This window comes from Pseudophryne corroboree, chromosome 8, assembly GCF_028390025.1.
Source record: "Pseudophryne corroboree isolate aPseCor3 chromosome 8, aPseCor3.hap2, whole genome shotgun sequence".
NCBI classification, from domain to species: Eukaryota; Metazoa; Chordata; class Amphibia; order Anura; family Myobatrachidae; genus Pseudophryne; species Pseudophryne corroboree.
The window spans coordinates 19,749,072-19,774,863 of NC_086451.1; the positions used below are offsets into that span (position 1 = coordinate 19,749,072).

The 25,792-nt window shown below is 46.1% G+C and overlaps 1 protein-coding gene and 1 long non-coding RNA gene across 5 annotated transcripts in view; one reads left to right on the forward strand and one right to left on the reverse strand.

The window, feature by feature from the left end:
- LOC134948168 (ficolin-2-like) overlaps positions 1 to 25,792 on the reverse strand; it is a 625,934-nt gene that overhangs the window by 294,391 nt on the left and 305,751 nt on the right. Inside the window, exons 11-13 of one of the 4 annotated variants that reach the window (XM_063935994.1) lie at positions 24,584 to 24,713; positions 23,616 to 23,750; positions 18,279 to 18,634 (exon numbers count right to left, since the gene is read on the reverse strand). The exons of 1 other annotated variant lie outside the window; for it this stretch is intronic. In XM_063935994.1, coding sequence (XP_063792064.1) covers positions 18,387 to 18,634; positions 23,616 to 23,750; positions 24,584 to 24,713 — 513 coding nt within the window. In that variant the 3' untranslated portion in view covers positions 18,279 to 18,386. Of the gene's footprint in view, positions 1 to 18,278; positions 18,635 to 23,615; positions 23,751 to 24,583; positions 24,714 to 25,792 lie in introns of those variants that run through there. 2 more of the 4 variants (XM_063935995.1, XM_063935993.1) reach the window with 2 other exon arrangements.
- The window catches only part of LOC134948170 (uncharacterized), a 117,831-nt gene that overhangs the window by 69,409 nt on the left and 22,630 nt on the right, over positions 1 to 25,792 (forward strand). The gene's annotated exons all lie outside the window — the stretch shown is intronic.

Here is a 25,792-nt window from a genome sequence, read left to right on the forward strand (position 1 = left end):
CAAGAATAACAAGTAACCACACTTGACTTACCCACAGGGTTTGGTGATATAAACAAATGCTGCCTTGTGGTCAGGGCCTGTATACTTACGGCCATTAATTTATCACCTTGTAGTTCCCTGTGTCTGGTGATGTTCCTATCGTGATCAATAGCAGCCTCTCTCAAAGTAGCCACAGACAGACCTCGCCAACATGGTTGTGTGGTCTGTACCCTAGTCTTCAATGACTCTTTTAAACCATCCATCAGTACTGATACTGCTACTTCTCGATGGTTTGTGTCTGTTTTAATGTCCTCTATGCCTGTGTATTTTGCCATTTCTGATAATGCTCTGTGAAAATACTCTGCAGCTGTCTCTGACTCCTTTTGTTTAATGGAGAATATCTTGTTCCATTTAACTACCTCTGGGAAATACTCTTTTAACTGTAAGCTTATTCTTTTTACATTATCTTTGTTGTACACATCTGTAAGAGGTACATCCTGATCTAATCCGCAATCAGCTAAAAATTGAGTTGCGTCAACATTGGAGGGTAAACATGCTCTCAGCAATATCTGCCAGTCTTTATTGTTGGGCTCTACAGTGTTACCTAAGTCTCTGATGTATTTTTGGCTGGCAACTAAGTCTTTTCTAGGGTCAGGGAATTCAGACACTATGGTCCTTAATTCCATTCGGGAAAATGGGCTGTACATGGCAATGTTCCTAATGGGAGTGGCTCCTGATGTGTCTGTTTTCCCATTTGGCACTGCTATTACTCTAACTGGATTAACTCTAACAACCTCATTCTGTGTAGATTCTACAGGCTGTGGTGAAATAGTTTCAGCATAATGTATGGTGCCGTACTTACCCGTTGATACGACCTCACCTATCCCTCCGCTAGGGGCCTTTGTTACTAATCTCGGGGGTGGAGCTGTGCCTACTGTGGTCTCTGCTATGGTGGCTGCTAGAGAGAGCGCTGAAATTGTTGTCGATTCGTCCTCTTGATCACACTCCTGAGGAAAGTTCAAAACAGGGTACAACTTGCACGGGTTAATACTTGCATTGGTTAATTGGTTAACATTATCTTTAACATTTACACAGTTGCTAAGTGTTTGTTTGTTACACCTTAATGCGTCATTCTCCGCAACCAATTTTTCTCCTGATATATATGGTGGCGATGGGGCCGTGGCGATCAGTTTTCTGATAGGGCCAGATCCCGCCGCCTGAGCCAATCCTCTCTGTATGTCACCTTCCTGTTGCCACAACTGCAAATAATCGTAATGTTTGATTCGTCTCTTTGCTGATTTAATGAGACATATCTTCCTCCTTAAATTTTGTAACACTTCTGAGCTGAAGCTACCTACTCTTGGGAATTTCTCCCCGTCATGTACTGTCATTCTCTCCCATTCATCACATAAAGCTTCTGTGTGACTTCCGTATTTCTCACACATTACATACCTTGCCGACCCAATTGGTCGGTTCACTGAATCAACCCGAACCGAGGTTGATCGCCCCCTACCTGAACAAGTGGCCCCCATAGTTCGAAAGTGTTGCTTTATCCAGCCAACCCTTACGCAAACCAAATGTTCAAAATAGGCTGACGGTGGCGGTTTACCGAGTACCCCACTCACTCGCCCACGCCGACCAATACGACCTGATCACACCGATATGGTGCTGGCGTACTCGACCTAGGGCCCCTGCGACCTGAACCTCTATTTACTGGAACCTGTGAGGGTGATCCGAAGAACACTTACTCTTTCCAGTAACTATTGGTTGTTGGATAGTTCCTGAGTGAGCAGCGAACCTCCCTTAAAATAAAAAAAATTACACAAATCACGTTAGAATGTACAAATAGCGTTTGTGACCCCTTTACTCTAATGGTACTAGTCAGATTACTAACTAATGTACACAATTACGTGCGGTACAATCGTTTAGTACATAAGCAACTAATCTTATGTACTGAGCGACCAACGGAATCGAAAATTACGGCTGCGAATTCCTTCAGCCAGAGCTTATATGGCCTATATGGGTGTTGCACCAACCCTTTCTCGGTGTTGTGCCTGTGGACTGTATAGCGGACTTCCTTGTCTGCTGTACCTGAACCTGCTGGTCTGCTATGACTTCCTGGTCTGTTACAGTATGACCTCCTGGTCTGCTACACTCTAATGCTCAAATTGTATATTTTAACCAGGGATGCCTCCCTAGCCACCATGTACGTCACTTACACGCATGTACCTCACGAGTACTCGACTTTTCTTGTGGTTCAACCTTAAAAATTGTAAAAACAAACACTCACTCACCGCATATACACTTTTGTTTCTATTTCTATTTCTGCGCACAAATTTTTCTTTAGACCAGATGTGTTACCAATTAGGAGAAGGATCTGTTAATTTAAATTTGGAATGTTAAAATAGATTTGCGCGATTTATCGCCTTGCGTTATTTACCGCGTGGCGCTACTTATCGCGTTGAGAGGAGAGAAAAAAAACTTGTGATTTGAGTTACGTGGGCGTACCCGGACGCTCCGCTGCGTGGTATACGCTGCGTGCGTCGGCCTTTGGTTTGCGTGCACAAATCTCAGTCCTTGTTAGAGACACGTGTACGCAAAATAAAGATCCACCGTAACACAATTTATACGTTTATCAATGTAGATGATCCTTGATCATCTACCGCACACCACACTGACTTCGCCTTATCTCCCAGGCAAAACTGTGTGTTTGTCTATACTTTAACGATGTTACCTTTACTCTTAAACTATGAAATAGCGACAAATCTCTCTTAACACGTTTATCAACTATAGAACTGGCAAACAGGAGAGTGACATACGAAAATACACAAATGAAAAGGAAATGCAGATATATATGTGTGCGTGCGTGTGTACGCAAGACAGAAAAATAAACAGTTTTAAAAAGACACTATTGTTTTGTTCTTACCTCCGGTTCCCGGATTCCTTCAGCACCCTTTACTAAGAGAAGCAGACGCTTATCCCGACAGCACTACGAGGAATACAACCTCCCGCCCTTTGCTGATGGATAATGTCTGCTGTATCTACCTAGTGCAGATATGTGAAGGACGGGCGAGCCGCCAATTGATAAAGCTAAATATTTATCGTATATAATATCCTTTATGAGGTCTAAGAACACTGTACGCTATCCACGTATGAAGTACCGTAAAGGTACGCTAGTTGCGTAACAATCGCTTAGCCGTGATCGAGACGCTCAAGCGTCACGTTCACTCACGGCCAAGAGATCACAGGCAGGCACGCTATTGGCTGCTGAATAACGTAAAGATTCGCTATAGCGTAGCGGACGCTCGGGACCACGAGGAGATCACCAGCGGTGCTGACGCTCACTATATTAAACCTTTGTATCTAAACCATAAACAGTGTGTTGTGCAGTAAAACCTTAGTGTAATGATAGAGTGTAAATGCAACACAGTATAACCTTATTACCTTTAAAGCTGTTCGAGCGTCACCGACGCTCTGAGAATACTTAACACTATAAGAAATACACAGATACCGTGCTCAGGGTCCAACGCCTAATATATATATTATGAATGATATACTTGCAAAAGAATTAAACACAATACAAGTCATACACTACAATATAACATAGACTACCTAACCAGATAACTACACAGGAAATACAATACAATACAATTACTATTTAAGGGAAAAATGAGAGAGAAAGAGAAGGAGAGAGAGAGAGAGAGAAATTGAGAGAGATTGGCTCAGAATAACAAGAAGATCTATATGATTGCGGAGAAACACTTACGCACAAGGGGAAACGATCGCATGCGCCTCGATATCCAGCTCCCGATTATCAGCAATGAGAACCGTTGAAGAGAGTGAACTGGATATGGTCGGCCTGCCTATTTATGCCCCACACACAATACAATTCAATGGTCCCTACAATCTCATTGTTCATTGGACACAGGAATTCGGCTTCGCATTATAACAAAAGGTCATAGGTTGATTCATACAGGTGGGCTGTGACTGCTTCCAACTGTTCAGGTGGGTGGGATACTGGGTTTCCCGCCGCATGACTAAATAAGAACAAATAATAGTAAATGGACATAAACTTCTTATGTCCATAACTATTCGCACGAGCGATTAATCCGCTCCAAACCAACACCGGAATATTGCTATTTAAATACTCTTCCGATGGGTACCAAACACCACTGTATGACCCCTGTTAGACCCTTCATACAATACAAAGAGGGATCTCTCTGTTCAGGAACATGCTATGTTAACTAAACTTTCAGAATCTATCAAAGGGACCATGATCTACAAAATACATTATATAGTGAAAATATGTAACGATTGAGTCGCACGCTACGATCACATAAACTCTACCGTAAATACGCATACCGTGCGCCTGCGGGTGCCCGCGACTGTGAGTATGCGCACTCACGGGAGAGCGCACGCATGCGCAGCGCGGACCAGAATGAGGTGCAAATATGGCAGTGTGTATAGAGATATTTTTCTGACTTTGACACCCTCCTTACTGGTCTTCCTCTACCTGTATTGGCTACAGCAATACCCTCCTTACTGGTCTTCCCATAACTGCACTGGCTACAGCAATACCCTCCTTACTGGTCTTCCCCTTACTGCACTGACTACAGCAATACCCTCCTTACTGGTCTTCCCATAACTGCACTGGCTACAGCAATACCCTCCTTACTGGTCTTCCTCTAACTGCATTGGCTACAACAATACCCTCCTTACTGGTCTTCCCGCACCTGCATTGGCTACAGCAATACCTTCTTTACTTGTCTTCCCCTAACTGCATTATCTACAGCAATACCCTTCTTACTGGTCTTCCCCCAACTGCATTGGCTACAGCAATACCCTCCTTACTGGTCTTCCTTTAACTGCATTGGCTACAGCAATACCCTCCTTACTGGTCTTCCTCTAACTGTATTGGCTACAGCAATACCCTCCTTACTGGTCTTCCTCTAACTGCATTGGCTACAGCAATACCCTCCTTACTGGTCTTCCCCTTACTGCACTGGCTACAGCAATACCCTCCTTACTGGTCTTCCCATAACTGCACTGGCTACAGCAATACCCTCCTTACTGGTCTTCCTCTAACTGCACTGGCTACAGCAATACCCTCCTTACTGGTCTTCCTCTAACTGCATTGGCTACAGCAATACTCTCCTTACTGGTCTTCCCGTAACTGCATTGGCTACAGCAATACCTTCTTTACTGGTCTTCCCCTAACTGCATTATCTACAGCAATACCCTTCTTACTGGTCTTCCCCCAACTGCATTGGCTACAGCAATACCCTCCTTACTGGTCTTCCTTTAACTGCATGGGCTACAGCAATACCCTCCTTACCGGTCTTCCCCTAATTGCATTGGCTACAGCAATACCCTCCTTACTGCTCTTCCCCTAACTGTATTGGCTAGAGCAATACCCTCCTTACTGGTCTTCCCTAACTGTATTGGCTACAGCAATATCCTTCTTACTGGTCTTCCCCCAACTGCATTGGCTACAGCAATACCCTCCTTACCGGTCTTCCCCTAATTGCATTGGCTACAGCAATACCCTCCTTACTGGTCTTCCCTAACTGCATTGGCTACAGCAATACCCTCCTTACTGGTCTTCCCCTAACTGCTTAGGCTACAGCAATACCCTCCTTACTGGTCTTCCCCTAACTACATTATCTACAGCAATACCCTCCTTACTGGTCTTCCCCTTAACTGTATTGGCTACAGTAATACCCTCCTTACTGGTCTTCCCTAATTGCATTGGCTACAGCAATATCCTCCCTACTGGTATTCCTGTAACTGTATTGGCTACAGCAATATCTTCCCTACTGGTTTTTCCCTAACCTATGTCTCATGTAATTGTTTAGTTGGTAATTTTTATAACTATTATGGTTGATCATGCTTGCCTGTCTTTTTCTTCCCATTTCTAGCTATTAATCAGCTTAGCTGTCTTAAGCCCATTGGTAGCTTGTTTTCTGGCGGCCAAACAAACCAAGCATTGCAGCCACAAAAGTGGCAGTCCCTGTGACTGAAGTGCTTGATTTGTTAAACTGTGCCTGTTCTTTTTAATATTCAACATAAGGGTGGGTGGGAGAGCCCAAGGACAATTCCATCCTGCACCACCTTTCTTTTTTGATGCAGCTATGTGGCAATGATTCATGGATGTGCTATGAACTGTCGTGTGTTTGTGCTGCTGCTCTGTTGTTTAGTAACTAACCAGTTTGCTGCAGCCTTTGACCTAAACTGGATGAAACAATATTGTGAGCTGTGAGGTGGTCAAAACTGACTGGAAATGAATTTCACTGAGGTTAATAATACTCTAGCAACAGAAAAATTGCCAATTTATGTGATTTTTATTGATTTATTTTACGTTTTATAGTAAAAATATCAAACCAAAACCAGTTACAGCATTTTGGCAAAACTAAAGCCAAAACCAGGCGACGGATTAGAATAAAAACCAAAACCAGAAGAAAATGTCCCAGTGCACATCTCTAGTCTGTAGCAAAGTGCGGGTTTTTTAGCTGAACGTTAACAAAAAATGTTTATTCCCATATAACCCTTTCCAATGCATCCTTTTGTGATATCCTGCTATCTTTATGGTACTATCAGTTGCTTAGGAGGCGTGTCTTTGTGCAACACACGGTTATATGTTGATGATGATGAATAACAAGTATGTGCTCTAGATACCACTCAATGCTGTGCTTAAGGCTGTACATATTGGTGGTCATTCTGAGTTGATCGCTAGCTGCATTCATTTGCTGTGCAGCAATGAGGCAAAAAAAGGCACTTCTGTGCATACGTATGCGGAGCAATGCGCAGGCGCGTCGTACTATTACAACGAACGATGTAGTTTCACACAGGGTCTAGCGAAGCTTTTCAGTCGTACTTGTGGCTGCAGAGTGATTGACAGGAAGTGGGCGTTTATGGGTGTCAACTGACCATTTTCAGAGAGTGTTCGAAAAAACGCAGGCGTGCCAGAAAAAACGCAGGCGTGCCAGGAAAAACGCAGGCTTGGCTGGCCGAACGCAGGGCGTGTTTGTGACGTCAAAACAGGAACTGAACAGTCTGAAGTGATCGCAAGCGAGGAGTAGGTTTTGAGCTACTCTGAAACTGCACAAAAAACTTTGTCGCCGCTCTGCGATCCTTTCATTCGCACTTCTGCTAAGCTAAAATACACTCCCAGAGGGCGGCGGCATAGCGTTTGCACGGCTGCTAAAAACAGCTAGCGAGCGAACAACTCGGATATGTGTTTCGTATGTGTATCATATGTGTATGATATGTGTTCACAATTATTTTTCAGCTACTGGGCCTCAGATTCAGATATGGATGCTATTGCAGCCGCGGGTAGGTATTTTTGCACAGCACAACCACTGGCTGCCATGCTAACCAGCTGCTGTGTGTGTACAAGGACACACCAGCCCTATGGAGGCTCAGAATGTCCACTTGAACATGGTCGCCGGTGACAGTGCAAGTGCGGCAAAAGCCAGCAACCCCATTACACGGCCGCGTCTGCCTATCCCCAACCCCAGAAACATCCTTTGAATTTGCATGGATCTGTGAGCAATTTTGATCTATGAATTTCTGTGGTAACCATCGGGATGCGATTGCAGTGCGGCTCGGACGCACGAGCAGACTGGAAACATCGGACAGCACTGCACCGGCCACTGATCCAGGCACACTATGTGACAGCACTGCACCCACCTCTGATCCAGGCACACTATGTGACAGCACTGCACGCACCTCTGATCCAGTCACACTATGTGACAGCACTACACCCACCTCTGATCCAGGCACACTATGTGACAGCACTGCACCCACCTCTGATCCAGGCACACTATGTGACAGCACTGCACCCACCTCTGATCCAGGCACACTATGTGACAGCACTGCACCCACCTCTGATCCAGGCATACTATGTGACAGCACTGCACCCACCTCTGATCCAGGCACACTATGTGACAGCACTGCACCCACCTCTGATCCAGGCACACTATGTGTCAGCACCGCACCCACCTCTGATTCAGGCACACTATGTGACAGCACTGCACCCACCTCTGATCCAGGCACACTATGTGACAGCACCGCACCCACCTCTGATCCAGGCACACTATGTGACAGCACTGCACCCACCTCTGATCCAGGCACACTATGTGACAGCAATGCACCCAACTCTGATTCAGGCACACTATGTGACAGCACTGCACCCACCTCTGATCCAGGCACACTATGTGACAGCACTGCACCCACCTCTGATTCAGGCACACTATGTGACAGCACTACACCCACCTCTGATCCAGGCACACTATGTGACAGCACAGCACCCACCTCTGATCCAGGCACACTATGTGACAGCACTGCACCCACCTCTGACCCAGGCACACTATGTGACAGCACTGTACCCAACTCTGATCCAGACACACTATGTGACAGCACTGCACCCACCTCTGATCCAGGCACACTATGTGACAGCACTGCACCCACCTCTGATCCAGGCACACTATGTGACAGCACTACACCCACCTCTGATCCAGGCACACTATGTGACAACACTGCACCCACCTCTGATCCAGGCACACTATGTGACAGCACTGCACCCACCTCTGATCCAGGCACACTATGTGACAGCACTGCACCCACCACTGATCCAGGCACACTAGGTGACAGCACTGCACCGGTCGCTGATCCAGGCACACTATGTGACAACACTGCACCCACCTCTGATCCAGGCACACTATGTGACAGCACTGCACCCACCTCTGATCCAGGCACACTATGTGACAGCACTGCACCCACCTTTGATTCAGGCACACTATGTGACAGCACTGCACCCACCTCTGATCCAGGCACACTATGTGACAGCACTGCACCCACCTCTGATCCAGGCACACTATGTGACAGCACTGCACCCACCACTGATCCAGGCACACTAGGTGCCAGCACTGCACCGGTCGCTGATCCAGGCACACTATGTGACAGCAGTGTAGGCCCCTTTACATGGACTAGAAACACAAAAGCCAAATCCCCCCAGTCTTCTTTTCTAGATGAACCCCTGCCTTACATGCACCTGTGATGGGTCAATACATTACATAGTTTTTTTACATAGTATCTGAGGTTGAAAAAAGACAATTGTCCATCGAGTTCAACCTATTTGTGGTCTCCTATGCATGATGATTTGACTAAAATTTCTGACTGATGCTGCTGTCAGCCGTTGCATTTTATCCCTATTTATAGTAACTATAATGCATGACTATGCACCATACCCCTGGATATCCTTATCCATTAGGAATTTATCTAACCCATTCTTAAAGGTGTTGACAGATTCCGCCATTACAACTCCCTCGGGCAGGGAATTCCAAACACGTATTGTCCTTACCGTGAAAAAGCCTTTACGCCGTATTGTGCGGAATCTCCTCTCCTCTAACCTGAGCGTGTGTCCACGAATCCTCTGTGTTGATCTGTCACGATCCGGATATCTGGACGCCATTTCTTACCCATCAGATGCCTCCTAAGGCTGGCTCAGCGCTCCAGGACCGGATCCCATCTGTTATCCTGATGTGCACATTCCCGCATCCTCTCCTGTCTCTCTGGACGCGGTCACAGTAACGCCTTATACATCTGGCATGGCGTCTCCCGCGGCCTCCGCCGCCGTCCCTGAGCTTCTGCATTCAGAGTGGCGATTACGTCAGCCGCGGCCTCCGCTGTGTCCGCGTGGTTGGATGTGCATCTGTCAGCCTGGCGTCTCCTGTCCCCGGTGGCCGGCGCCGCCATTACTGTTTTCCAGACCACATGGATTACAAACCAAACTTCCCTCCAAGTGTCTGCATGGGCGCAGCCATCTTGGATTCTGTCAGCTGATCATTCCTACCAATCTGTTGTCAGTATTATTAATTTGAATAATTGCCTAGCCAATGCCTTCCTTGCTGCAGGTATAAATAGGTTGTGCCTGAGCAAGGAAGGCGTCAGTGCTTTGGTTGTCAAACCTAGTTCCAGTTTGTCTCTCTCCTGTGATTGTCTTCCAGGTTCCAGCTCCTGTCTCCAGACTTCTGCTATAGAGACCCGCACCAGCATTCCATCTGCGGTGTAGCCTGACTCTCCGATCCATTCTGGACTCACCTGTTTCCAGCTACAACATCACCTGCTTCCAGCCCAGCTTCCAGCAGTGTACAGCTTCTCTTAAAGGGCCGGTGTCCTTTCTGCAGTTTACCACTCTCCACCGGTATTATTATTTCTCCGCTCTCAAATTCTACATTTCATCCATTTTGCATCGCTCTCAAGCTTTATTTATTATTTAACTGGTTCCAGCCAGTATCCACTCCGTGCCAACATCTGTCTGGTTCTAACCAGTACCCACAGCAGCATTTTATCTACAGCAGTCCAGCTTTCCCTGGAACACCAGCTGGTACGACCCTGGGCTTTCCTCATTGCTACAGTAGAGCCTGGTAAGGACTTTCCAACTTGCAGATAATAAGAACTGTCTCATACCACCAGAGCTCTGTGGCCCCTGCCACCCTGTAGTACCCAGGAACTGTATTATTATTTCTCTGCTGATTTTTATGTTTCTTTTTACTGCTACTGTGATGCATGGAGTTTGTCATAAATAAATATCATTGACTTTTACTCAAGTTGTCGTGGTCACGCCTTCGGGCGGTTACTCTTCATGTTACTTACATGTCCAGGGGTCTGATACAACCTCCCAGGTTCCGGTACATCTCAGCCCCTACAACTGAGGCTGCCTTCCGTCAGCTCAGGCCCTCAGTTGTGACAGTAAGCACTGACCAAATGAATCCAGCCGGAGACCAGGATCAAGCGACCAGGCCGATGCAAGAACTGGCAGCCCGACTTGAACATCAGGAGGCTGCACAGGGCCACATCATCCGCTGTCTCCAGGATCTCTCTACTCGGCTGGATGGGATTCAGACAACTCTCCGTGGATCAGACGCGTCTGGTGTGTCAACCACAGTGACTCCAGCTATAACCCCACCCACCTTACCCGTTTCTGCTCCACGTCTTCATCTTCCAACGCCAGCAAAATTTGACGGATCTCCAAGATTCTGCAGGGGATTTCTCAACCAGTGTGAGATTCAGTTTGAGCTACAACCTGGCAATTTTCCCAGTGACCGTACAAAAATTGCCTACATCATCTCTCTTCTCAGTGGCTCAGCCCTTGATTGGGCATCACCATTATGGGAGAGGTCCGACACCCTGCTATCTTCTTACACTGCATTCGTGTCAACATTCAGGCGCATCTTCGACGAGCCAGGCCGGGTAACTTCAGCTTCATCTGAGATTCTCCGTTTACGCCAGGGATCACGTACTGTAGGACAATATCTTATACAGTTCCAGATCCTAGCATCCGAACTGGCATGGAACGACGAGGCCCTGTATGCTGCATTCTGGCATGGTTTATCTGAGTGTATTAAAGATGAGTTAGCTACCAGAGACTTACCCTCCAAGTTAGATGAGCTAATCTCACTTTGTACGAAAGTTGACTTACGTTTCAGAGAGAGAGCAACTGAGCGTGGAAGATCATCTGCTCCAAAATCTTCTGCTCCTCCTCCTCGCCAACTGTCACCAACTAAAGATGAGCCCATGCAAATTGGCCGTTCCCGTTTAACTCCTGCTGAGCGCCGAAGACGTCTCTCCGAGTCTCTCTGTCTTTATTGTGCAGCTCCGTCTCACACCATTAATGCCTGTCCCAAACGTCCGGGACTCCAGACCCTAGCTCGCCAAGGAGAGGGCCGGCTAGGAGTAATGATCTCCTCTCCATCTCCTCAAGATTGTAATCTCCCAGTCTCGCTTCAAGTTGCTCAACGTTATCAGAACGTCATTGCCCTCCTTGATTCCGGAGCAGCTGGGAACTTTATTACCGAAGCCTATGTTAAACGGTGGTCCCTACCCACCGAGAGACTTCCTTCGTCTTTTTCCTTAACTGCCGTGGATGGCAGTAAAATTTTTGATACAGTTATTTCTCTTAGGACTCTACCAGTTCGTCTGAGAGTGGGAGTTCTTCATTCCGAACTTATTTCACTTTTAGTGATTCCAAGAGCCACACATCCTGTGGTCCTGGGCCTTCCATGGCTCCGTCTTCACAATCCTACAATTGATTGGACGGCTACGCAAATTCTGGCATGGGGTTCCTCCTGTGCTGAGACATGTTTGTTTAAAGTGTTGCCTGTCTGTTCTTCCTCCCCCAGGTCGTCTGATGTTCCACCTCCTCCATATCAAGATTTCACGGATGTGTTCAGTGAAGCTTCTGCTGATATCCTTCCTCCTCATAGAGAATGGGACTGCCCGATTGATCTCGTTCCAGGGAAGGTTCCACCTCGAGGCCGAACTTATCCGTTGTCTCTGCCCGAGACGCATTCTATGGAGGAATACATTAAAGAGAACCCAGCAAAGGGGTTCATTCGACCTTCTTCTTCTCCGGCCGGCGCAGGCTTCTTTTTTGTAAAGAAGAAAGATGGTGGTCTGCGGCCGTGCATCGACTACAGAGGTTTGAACGACATTACCATCAAGAACCGTTATCCTTTACCCCTGATTACTGAGCTCTTTGACAGAGTTAGCGGAGCTACCATCTTTACAAAGCTGGACTTGAGAGGTGCATACAATCTCATCCGGATCCGTGAGGGTGACGAGTGGAAGACCGCATTTAACACCCGTGACGGACATTATGAGTACCTCGTCATGCCCTTCGGATTGAGCAATGCTCCAGCTGTCTTCCAGCATTTCGTCAATGAGATCTTCAGAGACATTCTATACCGTCATGTCGTGGTCTATCTAGATGATATCCTCATTTTTGCCAACGATTTAGAGGAACATCGTTTTTGGGTAAAGGAGGTTCTGTCCCGTCTCCGTGTCAATCATCTCTACTGCAAATTAGAGAAATGCGTCTTTGAAGTCAAGTCCATTCCGTTTCTAGGGTACATTGTGTCCGGTTCCGGACTAGAGATGGATCCTGAGAAACTACAAGCAATCCAGAATTGGCCGGTACCCTTAACCCTCAAAGGGGTCCAGAGGTTCTTAGGGTTCGCCAATTATTACCGAAAGTTTATACGAGACTTTTCCACCATTGTGGAGCCTATTACTGCTTTCACGAAGAAGGGTGCTTTTCATCTTTTAAAACAGAGGTTCATCTCTGCGCCTGTCCTGAAACAGCCTGACATCGACTCTCCTTTCATCTTAGAGGTGGATGCCTCCTCCGTTGGAGTAGGAGCGGTGTTATCTCAGAGGGCTAAAGATGGCCATTTACATCCTTGCAGTTTATTCTCCCGGAAGTTCTCCCCAGCGGAGCGCAACTATGCCATTGGCGACCAGGAGTTGCTAGCCATCAAGCTCGCTCTAGAGGAGTGGAGATATCTGTTGGAGGGAGCTTCTCACTCAATCACCATACTTACAGACCACAAGAACCTTCTATATCTAAAAGGCGCACAATGTCTCAACCCTCGTCAGGCCAGATGGGCACTTTTCTTTTCCAGATTCGACTTTAAACTCCAGTTCTGTCCGGGCTCTCAGAATCGCAAGGCCGATGCCCTTTCCCGCTCATGGGAGCAAGAAAATGAGTCAGAGTCTTCAGACAAGCATCCTATTATAAATCCGTTGGCATTCTCCACGGTAGGGATGGACTCTACGCCCCCATCAGGGAAAAGTTTTGTGAAGCCGATACTAAGGAAGAAGCTCATGCATTGGGCCCATGCTTCCCGTTTTGCCGGACATACAGGTATCCAAAAAACCCTGGAGTTTATCTCTAGGTCCTATTGGTGGCCAACTCTGAAAAAGGACGTTTTGGAGTTTATTGCATCTTGCCCAAAGTGTGCTCAACATAAAGTATCCCGCCAGTCGCCTGCAGGGCAACTGGTTCCACTATCTGTTCCCCGTCGACCATGGACCCATTTGTCGATGGATTTTATTACAGATTTGCCCATACAACTGAGGCTGCCTTCCGTCAGCTCAGGCCCTCAGTTGTGACATGATCTAACCAAAAACAGGTCCCGCGCAAGCTCTGTGTATTGTCCCCTTATATATTTGTAGATGTTGATCATATCCCCTCTTAGTCTCCGCTTTTCCAATGTAAACATGCCTAGTTTTTCAAGCCTTTCCTTGTATTCCATCGTCTCCATGCCCTTAATTAGTTTGGTCGCCCTCCTCTGTACCTTTTCAAGCTCCAGGATATCCTTTTTGTAGTACGGTGCCCAGAATTGTACACAGTATTCAAGGTGTGGCCTCACTAGTGATTTATATAACGGGAGTATAATACTCTTGTCCCTAGCATCAATACCCCGTTTTATGCATGCTAATCTCTTATTAGCCTTCTTTGCTGCAGTCCTACTTTGGGTACTACTGCTTAGCTTGCTATCTATGAGGACACCTAAGTCCTTTTCCAGTACAGAATCCCCTAATTTTACCCCACTTAGTAGGTAGGTGTAATTTTTGTTCTTGTTACCACCGTGCATTACCTTACATTTGTCTGTGTTGAAGCGCATTCTCCATATGGCTGCCCATGCTTCTAATTTAACTAAGTCATTCTGAAGAGACTCGGCATCCTCCTCTGTATTTATAGCCTTACACAATTTGGTATCATCTGCAAAAATTGACACCATGCTCTCTAGACCTTCTGTTAGGTCGTTAATGAAAATATTGAACAATAGCGGTCCTAATACTGAGCCTTGCGGCACACCACTTAGCACTGCAGTCCACGTTGAAAAAGATCCATTAACCACAACGCGCTGCTTCCTATTATCTAACCAGTTTTTGACCCAAGTGCATATTGTGCTTCCTAGCCCTGATTCTTGTAGCTTGTAGATAAGTCTCATGTGTGGTACAGTATCGAACGCTTTGGCAAAGTCTAAAAAGATTACATCCACGTCTTTATCCTGATCTAGGTTTGCGCTTACTGTTTCATAAAAGCCAAGTAAGTTGGTTTGACAGGATCTGTCCTTCATAAACCCAAGTTGATTCCTTTTAATGACCTTATTGGTTTCAAGGAACTTCTGAATACTATCTCTTAGAATACCTTCCAATACTTTCCCCACTATAGATGTAAGACTAACTGGTCTACAATTACCTGGTTCAGCTTTACTTCCCTTTTTGAATATAGGCACTACTTCCGCTATACGCCAGTCTTTGGGAACCATACCTGATATAACTGAATCCTTAAAGATCAAAGATAGCAGTTTTGCCAGTTCAGAGTGAAGCTCCATTAGAACCCTTGGATGAATACCATCGGGCCCTGGTGATTTATTAATCTTTAAATGTTTTAATCGGTCACAGACTACTTCCTCGCTTAAATAAGTACCTATCAGTGTGATATTCTCATTATTGAGATTGTGTGTTAGTCCCTGAATTGGGTCCTCACGAGTGAATACTGTTGAAAAAAACTCATTTAGTGTGTCCGCTAGGTCATTATCATTTTTGCTTAAGACTCCCAACTTGTCTTTTAAAGGGCCTATACTCTCCTTCTTTAATCTCTTGCTATTAATGTATTTAAATAATTTTTTGGGATTCGCTTTGCTTTCCTTTGCTACTAGTTTTTCAGTTTCTACTTTAGCCGCTCTTATTTCCTTTTTGCACATTTTGTTACATTCCTTATAGTGCTGAAATGACTCTGCTTCCCCGTCAGATTTGTATTTTTGAAATGCTCGCCTTTTCTTGCCCATAAGTTCCTTAATCTTTTTGTTAAGCCACATCGGTTTATGATTTTTATTCCTTTTTTTGCTACTCATAGGAATACATTTGAGTGTATTTTTAGCTAGCAGGAATTTTAGTACCTCCCATTTCTCTGTAGTATTTTTTCCTAAAAAAAAACCTTCCCATTCAATATCCCTGAAAAATACCCTCATCTTTTCAAAATTTGCTTTGCTAAAGTTTAAAGTCCTAGTTGAGCCAGTATAGGGCTATTTATGGAAACTGATATTGAATGTGACCATATTGTGGTCGCTGTTTCCTATGGGTTCCCCTACTATAATACCTGATACCAAATCCCCATTGTTTGTTAATACCAGGTCTAAGATTGCATTGTACCTAGTTGGTTCCTCAATTAGTTGGACTAAGTAGTTATCATTAAGTGTGTTTAAAAACATACTGCCCCTAGCAGTATCACATGAATCGTTTTTCCAGTTTATCTCTGGATAGTTAAAATCTCCCATCACTACTATGTCTCCTACTCCTGCTGCACTTTCAATTTGCTTTAGTAACAATTCATCATCAGATGTGTTGATACCAGGCGGCCTATAGCATACACCCAATACTAACTTTTTTATTCCTTTATCCCCGCATGCAATTTCTACCCATAATGTCTCGACAGTGTCTACAGTCCCCTCCTGAATATCTTCCCATATATTAGGTTTTAAAAACGGCTTTACGTAAAGACACACCCCTCCACCCTTTTTATTTAGTCTGTCTCTTCTAAACAGTGTATAGCCCTCTAGATTGACTTCCCAATCATGAGATTCGTCCCACCAAGTTTCAGTAATGCCTATAATATCATACTGTTTGCTTGCTGCAAGTATTTCTAGTTCACCCTTTTTACCAGTAATACTTCTGGCATTTACATACATACAACTAAGATAAGTATTTTCCCTTGCGTTAGGGACATCTTTCACCTTATGTAGCAATGATGACCTGTAATCGTCATTGGTTAGTGCTTTGGTAAAATCCCTTTTAGTACCCATGTTAGTAACCTTACCGCCTGCTCTTACCCTCCCCCCAACTTCTCCCCCATTTCGTTTACTACCGCCAGCGTCAGCTACTTCCATTTTCTGTGCCTATATATAGATCATACTACACATACAGAGGATAGAAGCAGCCATGTGTTATTCATGGATCCCAGGTCATGAAACCGCCCAGGACACTCCGAATATTCCCCTGATCAGCCCAAATCCCAGTCAGTCTATTTGGAATGTTACCCCTTAGTGCTGAGGGGAAGCTGATCACCGACAGCCTTGTATACACCTGTTATATGAATAACATGTGTATAACCCGTCTGATTACCAACATTAATGGAAATATGGCCCTCATTCCGAGTTGTTCGCTCTGTAAATTTCATCGCATCGCAGCGATTTTCCGCTTAGTGCGCATGCGCAATGTCTGCACTGCAACTGCGCCAAGTAAATTTGCTATGAAGTTAGGTATTTTACTCACGGCTTTTTCTTCGCTCAGCCGATCGTAGTGTGATTGACAGGAAATGGGTGTTTCTGGGCGGAAACAGGCCGTTTTATGGGCGTGTGGGAAAAAACGCTACCGTTTCCGGAAAAAACGCAGGAGTGGCTGGAGAAACGGGGGAGTGTCTGGTCGAACGCTGGGTGTGTTTGTGACGTCAAACCAGGAATGACAAGCACTGAACTGATCGCAGATGCCGAGTAAGTCTGAAGCTACTCTGAAACTGCTAAGTAGTTTGTAATCGCAATATTGCGAATACATCGTTCGCAATTTTAAGATGCTAAGATTCACTCCCAGTAGGCGGCGGCTTAGCGTGAGCAACTCTGCTAAAATCGCCTTGCGAGCGAACAACTCGGAATGACCTCCTATATAAATGTGACTGGACACCTCCAGTAATGTACGTCAGACTAGGATCACAGTGCAGGGCAGCCTGGTTTGTTGGGAGCTCTCTGAGTATTGTGATGTCCTCCTATTCATCCTCATATATACTCAGTGCTCTTGTTATACTAAGGGGCCTATATATTAATGACTGGGTTAGATATGACAATTACCATGTATTATTGCAACAATAGGAAATGATATACAGCTGGGATGTAGGAAAACACACATCCAGGAACAGGGACTGCGACACGATCCCGTCCCAGCGATACATCACTCTCTCATCCATGGAGCGGCTGTGCCACTGTGCATGATGCTGAACAGACCACTGTGCATGATGCTGAGCAGACCACGTGCATGTGAGCAGCCACTGTCAGGGAGGGATCCTGTGGATCCCTCTCTCTGTAAATTGTGTAATCTGTAGCCCATATAGAGGAATCTCGCACTAAATCTGCCCCCATAGATACCTACGGGGGCTGCTACTGTAATCAGAAATGAGGGAACCACAGCGCATATCTCTGTTACATACATCCGGGGGACGCTTACATTGTGCCTGTGTTCAGGGGATTTACTTAGTGTTCTTCCAAATCCCTGTCATAGAGAAGTGCATTATGGGTAACAGCTGACTATGGTGGGCGCTATGAGGTAATGACCCCACTAATAGTAAGCTGTGACAGTGAAGAGCAGTGATGTCAGGATGCAGTGTACGGGTGACAGTGACATCACCGGAAGGGCTGAGTACCAGGATGTTACAGTACATACAAGGACACTTATATAGATGCGTATATCACTGTATGATTTATTCTCATTATAGCGCAGTAACAGCCAATCACAGCAGTTATATGTCACATACAATCAGGGTCATTGTAGGAAGCGTCTCTGCGTCATCACAGCGGTCTAATCTTCATCTCAGACTGTCTGTAGGAGTAATAATACCCCTTGCCAGTTCTCCAGTAAATGCCTACACCATAGGTAGTGTGATTCCCAGGAAGGTACTGTCCATTCAGGTTTGAGTAGTGACAATTATTGTACCACCAGGGCCCCTTGTACTGCTGGGCGCAGTTACCGGAGAATACATCGTTGTCCTGGTCTGTTGTGGAGAACTTCATCCCATTATGATATGTCAGAGAATCTCCTAAACAAAATACAACCAAAGTTCTGAGTGAACGTGTAAAAGTGTCGCCATATATAATAGACAATTTATTCTACAGCTACCGTTAAATATATATCACATTTTCTGAAAAAAAAACTCTGCCTGGATTACTTGATACATATGGTTTATATCACATTCAATAGACTCCAATGGGTCTGGAATGCTTTTTGCGATAAGAGAAAAACAGATTTTTATACCTTGTTACATAAGACCGAAAACAAGATATTGCGATACGCCTGCTTATCGGGGAACATTACTGCGGAAATACCTTAATACATCAGCCCCTAATCCTGTTCTGGGAGACATAGAGGGGGATGTATCATGCCTTAGAGAGGGAGAAAGTGGAAGTCGCACAAAGCAACCAATCATCTACTAGCTGTCATTTCAGAGGCGGAGCTACATCACTGAGTAAAGGAATCAGTGTAGACTCTAGGAGAAGAAAGAAGCAGTTTATTGGCCGGTAGCCGGAATGGACAGAAAGTAGCGGAGGTGGAGTATTTTACATCTTTGGGTATCAGCATTATAAAGAATCTGTCATGGAGTTTCTCACTCAGGGGCCTATTTATCACCATCCGCATCCAAGGGTGTGGCTATAAGGTGATAAAATCGCCCGAATCCGCACTGTGATAATTGATTACATCGCACGGATGTATCGGGTGGTATTCATGTGACCGGCGGTCAGGTGACCGACGGTCACATGACCTCCACCAACATCCCGCTCCCTCACTATCCCGATGGTCGGCATGCCGACCAACAGGGACTATTTCCACTCGTGACACCTATAGAGTGGGAATAGAACCCGCAGGTCGCCACCAAGCCCGGAGCGCGGCGAGTGCAGAGAGCCCGCAAAGGGCTTGCTGCACTCGCCCCTCCCCGCCGGGATCCCGGCGGCGGTATGCTGCCGGGATCCCGGCGGCGGTATGCTAACCGGCGGTCTCCTGACCGCTGGTCAGATATAGTACACCCGATGTATTAATTATCGCATGCATGGACAGAGCTTGCAGTGCCTCTCCGCAGCATCATTGGGGTATTTTTTGGGAAAAATACCCCTATGTCCTACTGCACATGCGCCACCACAAAGACATCACCGCTAGCACCGCTGCCAAGTTGACCCCCTCGTAGTAACTATCCCCCCCACTCCATGGAACCTCCCCGAGCACGGTAAATATACTCACCAGTCCAGGAAGCCTGTCATTGCTGCTCTTGCTGGGCTGCCGGGTGACGGATGCTGTGCGCTGCTGTGACCCCCGGTGCTGTAAAGTGAGATACCATTTTGCAGCGTTACTTTACTGCACTGTGGTTCACATCGCTGCACATGAAGGACCCAGTGCCCGGAAGCCTGCAGCAGAGTACCGATCACCGGCTCCTGAACTGTACGTGTGTTTTTTTGGGGGGGTTTTACTTTTTGTTTTTCATTTTTATAAGTGATCAGCTTGTGTGTCCATGGGACACACAGAGCTGATCACACTGCCGGTCCTGCACAGCTTTCTGTGCCGGGGGTCAGAGAAAGGGGGCAAAAGTAGGGTCTCGCAGTGCTGCCCTGTGATTTCTCCAGCCTGAGCTGGCGAGTTTATCACAGGGCACACTGCAATTTTTTTTCACATTTTTTTTTTTTAGTAAACTCGTCCAAATCACATTTTCCATTATAAGTATGGGGAATGCGATGTGGGTTACTAAAAAAAAGTGAATTAACTCCTTCAGTGGCATGCCCAGAAATCTTCCCGGGGTTGCCAGCGCTATCAGTTCTGGCTAGACCGGAAGATTTCCAGGCATACTACTGACTGATTCCCCCAGGGACAACCGTGCAGCGTGCATGGCGACCAGGAATCAGCATACTCCATTATGGAGTTTAGCCCGCCCTGTGGACTCCTATTGGCCAGGGGGCGGGCTTAGCTGTAACATGGCTTATGCTGAATCAGCGTTGGTGCTGGCGATCCCCGAGGGCTATGAAACCGCCTCATAACAGCCCTGCTACCTGTCTCCCGCCAACACCTACCCCCAGGCTCTCAGATGGCATGTCTTGGAGTCAGATGGCTGCTCTCAGAAGATGCCTCTTCAGTATGTATGTATGTATGTATGTATGTATGTGTGTATGTATGTGTATTGGGCTATGTATGTGTGCATGTGGGGCAGTGCGTGCACATATGGGGCTGTATGTGTATATAGGGCTGTGTGTATATGGGGCTGTGTGTGTGCATATGTGGGTGTGTGTATATGTAGCTTTATGTGTGCATATGTAGCTGTGTGTATACAGTATGTGTATGCATATGGGGGTTTGTGTGCATATGTGGCTGTGTGTGTATGGCGCTGTGTGTGTATATATGTGGCTGTATGTGTGCAAATATGGGTGTATGTTCATATGTGGTTGTGTGTATATGTGTGTGTATGTATGTATGTATGTATGGGGCTGTGTGCATTTACTGTGTGTGTGTCTATATGTGTGTGCATATGTGGTTGTATATGTGGGTGTGTGTGCATATGTGGCTGTGTATATATGTGTGCATATGTGTGTGTGTATGTGTGTGTGTGTATATGTGTGTGTGCATATGTGGCTGTATGTGGGTTTGGGTGCATATGTGGCTGTGTGTGTATGTGGCTATGTATGTATGTGTACTGTATATATGTGTGTGTATATGTGACTGTGTGCATATGTGTGCACATATGTGGCTGTACATGTGCATATGTGGCTGTACATGTGCATATATGGCTGTACATGTGCATATGTGTGTGTGTGTGTGTGTGTGTGTGTGTGTATGTGGGTGTGTGAGCATATGTGGCTATGTGTGTGTGCATGTGTGTGTATATGTGTGTGCGTATGTGTATATTAGGATGGGTAACAACTAGCCTTAAGGAAGTGGGGGGATGGGGGGCACACCATCATCACACTTTCGTCTAAGGGCCTCTGGTAGGAACTTACACACCTGTGCAGCAGCCTCTACCTCACACTTTCAGACATTGGACTGGAAAGAGAGGAAACGTCTGTACGGTGGAGACAATGGCTTACAAAGTGTGTACAACTCTCACTCTGTCTAGAGCTACCTCCACATACAGAGACTTGGATAGCCCATATTATATTATAGGCCACGCTGGCCCCAAATTGCTGCACGTTCTAGCCGACACAGACCTGAACTACAAAACAATGTGACATCAGGGCTTGAGGACTACAGGCGGGCCGGTGACCTTTCCACTGTGATAACTGGGACCCTTGTGGTCAACTCATTCCACATAGGAACCCGGCATCTAGATCCCTATGTTGAATGACGAGATCACAAGACGCCTAGTTTGTACAGAGGGTATCACTGATGTTTCAAGGTCATCATCCCATCTGTAGTCCTCAAGCCCAATATGCTGAGCCTGTGGCACAGTCATAAAGATCTGGGAAATTGTGTCTGTGCCCCCAAATAATGGCAACTAGAACCCATTGTTGCAGCAAAACTGCCTGAAAATGCAGCTTTTTGCAGGGTATTTACAAATGCCATTAATTGACCCAAATATATACTTACTGTATACCCATTTCCATGTACCCCAAAAGTAATGGCAGTATTTATTTTACACAAAAAAGTTTGGGTTGTGGACACCCATGAGTGGGAATATTCCCTGTTAGTCGGCATGCCGACTGTAGGGATTGTGAGGGGGTGGGATGTATGTGCCGGTATGGAGTCCGCCGGTCACATAACTACATCCCTTGTTCAATAAGCAGCCAAAACCCAGGACAATGATTGGCTTATGAAGTATTATAACCAAACACACATATACACACACATATACACACACATATACACACATATACACACATATACACACATATACAGGGTGAGGCATAAAAACCACCCAGATTGTAAACGGTAATACAAAAGGCCTGGTAAATACTGTTTAAATGTTAGTACATAAAGTAAAGGTGCAGGGAATACAGTTTGTTTTTGGTTGGATTGGAATATGATATCGCTCAGATGGGGCGTTCATTCCTGATACACACTTGTAGTCGATTTCTGAAGTTTCGCATCACTTGGGGGCTCATTTCCGGGATAATCTCTGTCATTTCTTGGTGACATCACTGCAGGCGGGTCTAGAGCTGGCGCTAGGATACGAGATTATCTCCTAGCGCCGGCTCTTCCTATAGTGCTAGTGGGTGCCGGGTCACATCAACCTCTTACCTGTTACCAGTGTGCAACGAGCCGGGGATATGTTCAACTCTGCTCATTAGCCAGGTCGAAATACCAGGTCGCTCGCCCCGGAACATTTCAACAGGGTGTTTTCACGGGTTGGGAGACCGGTGTCCGGGATCCCAATGGTCCGCATCCCGACGCAGGGATCCCAGCCACCAGAATGCTAGTGGGGGGGTGAGGGCAATGAAGCCCCTTGCAAACTCAGTGGCTAGCTGCATTCGCCACGGGTTCTATTCCCACTCTATGGGTGTTGTGGACAGCCACGAGTGGGAATAGTCCCTGTGTGTTGACATTCTGGGTGTTGGCATTTTTAGCTGTCAGGATTCTGGCATCGGCATTCTGACCGCTGGGATATGAACTGCATTCTGTTTTCACACTGACCAATATCCCGGGTGTCTGCGTGTTCACATGCAATAACCAAGAATATTAAAAGCAGTGTGAAAAGGGTATTACACACCACAGGAACCAATTAGATCTACTCATGTGTTTCTCTCCACCATGGGATCCAACCAGATCTACTCATGTGTTACACCCTACAATGTGCCCTGCCAATCAAATCTATTCCTTTATGTAACACTGTAGTACCTATATATAACACTGTCGTTCCAATATAAACACTATAATTCTTATATAACACTGCTGTCCCCGTATATAACATTGACATTCCTTTATATAACACTGCCACTCCTTTATATAACACAGCCATTCCTATATATATATATTTTTATATATATATATATATATATATATATATATATATATATGACATCCCTATATTTAACACTGCCGTTCCTCACCTGCAGTACCAGACACAAAGCTTCCGAGTATCAATTTGTATTTTTCAGATTCTCCCATAATTTTAACAGATTTGTATTTAGCAAAAGAGTTTTTAGCCTCAAAGTCTTGTAGGTCCACCCGCAGCTCCCAGGTGCCTGCAATGAGAGGGAGATAATTAGCTTGGTACATTTTTGTGTCTCTCAGCCTCATCCCCTTCCAATTCCTTGAAGCTTCATCCTCCCCCTACATTTCTCAGCCTCACCCCCTTGTCTCTCAACATTACCGCCCCCTGAGATTTTCAGCACCAATACCTTCCCCGTCTCTCAGTCTGATCATTCTATGTCTCCCCAACAAGTCTCCGTGTGTCTCCCCAGCCCTGTATTTTCAGCTCCATCCCCCTGTGTTACTTCGGGGGATATTTACTAAGCAGTGATAAGAGCAGAGAAGTGAGCCAGTGGAGAAGTTGCCCCATCAACCAATCAGCAGCTCTGTATAATTTTATAGTATGCAAATTATAGATGTTACTTCAGTGCTGATTGGTTGCCATGGGCAACTTCTCCACTGGCTCACTTCTCTGCTCTGATCACTGCTTAGTAAATGTCCTCCATCATCTCTAGTCTATCCAACCTCCACCTTACCCCTGTCTCTCCAGCCCAGCCCTGCCCACTCTTTCTCCTCCTGACACTCCCAGAAAATGACCAGTTACCACCCCCAAAAGCCAACTTCCTGTCAATCAACTTGCATACCCCTAGCGATTAAAATTCTCGCATGATTCTCTTGCTGTTGGGCCTCGTGCGTGCGCATTGCGATCCATACACATGCACAATCATTCAATAATCGCCCGTCATGCAAAATTGCACAACAGCGATCAGATCTGAATTAGGCTCTATATTCCTCCAAGCCACTCCTGAGTCATATACTGATTATATATACTGTGTGCTGTACAGCGCGTTCCTCATGGATCATGTGACCTCCTAGTGCTCATTACCTGATGACGTTATCTGGTGCAGATTGTCATTCCCCAGCCAGAACTCTGTCAGGCGGCTACCAAACCCCATCTTGTAGGACTTCCAGTCACTTAGGAAATCAACGGAACCATCATAGCGTCTCTGAAATACCTGTAAGTGAGAGAGGAAATGAGTCCGGAAGCTGCACAGGGACCACATATGTCAGGACTCAGGTCCAGGGACCCTGCGGTTCCAGCTCTCAGCAATGAGTGACACCGGGGGAACAGAACTTGTCAGGGTCTACAGCTTTACTCCAACCTTCTGTTCCTTTACTTGTTTGGGAACTGAACTAGGACCTGATTCTGAGTCAGACTGAGTCACATCCGTGTCTGGGAGTTTTGTCAGTCGCACGTCTATGACTTTATGTTAACACCGCTACAAAGCCCCCCTTGAGACTGGGAGCGCTACTCTGAGCATCTTTAGACGCTGAAGTAACACATGCTGTTCTTGAGTCCGCATACAAGTTGGCCTACTAGTTGACATTGATGGGTGCATTATAGGGGATGTAGTCATATTGCCGGCGGTCAGGATCCCAGCGGTCAGGATCCCAAACACTTGAAATGCCAATAGCCAGAATGCCGACTTACAGGGACTATTTTCAGTCATGGGTGTCCACGACATAGAGTGGGAATAGAAACTTTGGCGAGCGCAGCGATCCACGAGCCTGCAAGGGGCTTTGTTGCGCTCGGCTCCCTGCCGGCATTCTGGTGTCCGGATCCAATACCCAACCCCATTATAGTGTATACAGTATATTTTGTAACTATTATGTCTACTGTTTATATGACTGAATAAGCCCTGTGGATAAGTGGCCCCAGCTGTACACCTTATAATGAATTGGAGACAGTGTTGTGTCTATAATAGGTGCCCATGGGGCCCGGAGTCCAGGGGGCCCGGAGTATAGTCACAGCTCCGGAGTTCCCCATCAGCGGCAGCACCTGTTCACAAATCTCTGCACCATTTTCCCGGCATATAGCGCATGCACAGTAAGGCAGTCTCCGGGAAAATGGCCACCGCACCATTCTCCCAGAGATCAGTACATGCCCAGTAGAGTATGTTATCTCCATCCATTTTAACTCTCTCCAAGGCTTAGTACATAGACCCCATAATATCATGTAGTAATCAGGGTTGTACTGTCAGGCAATGGGCTTATTAATTACCTTTCGCTGCCAAAAAGGTGGCATGGCCTATAG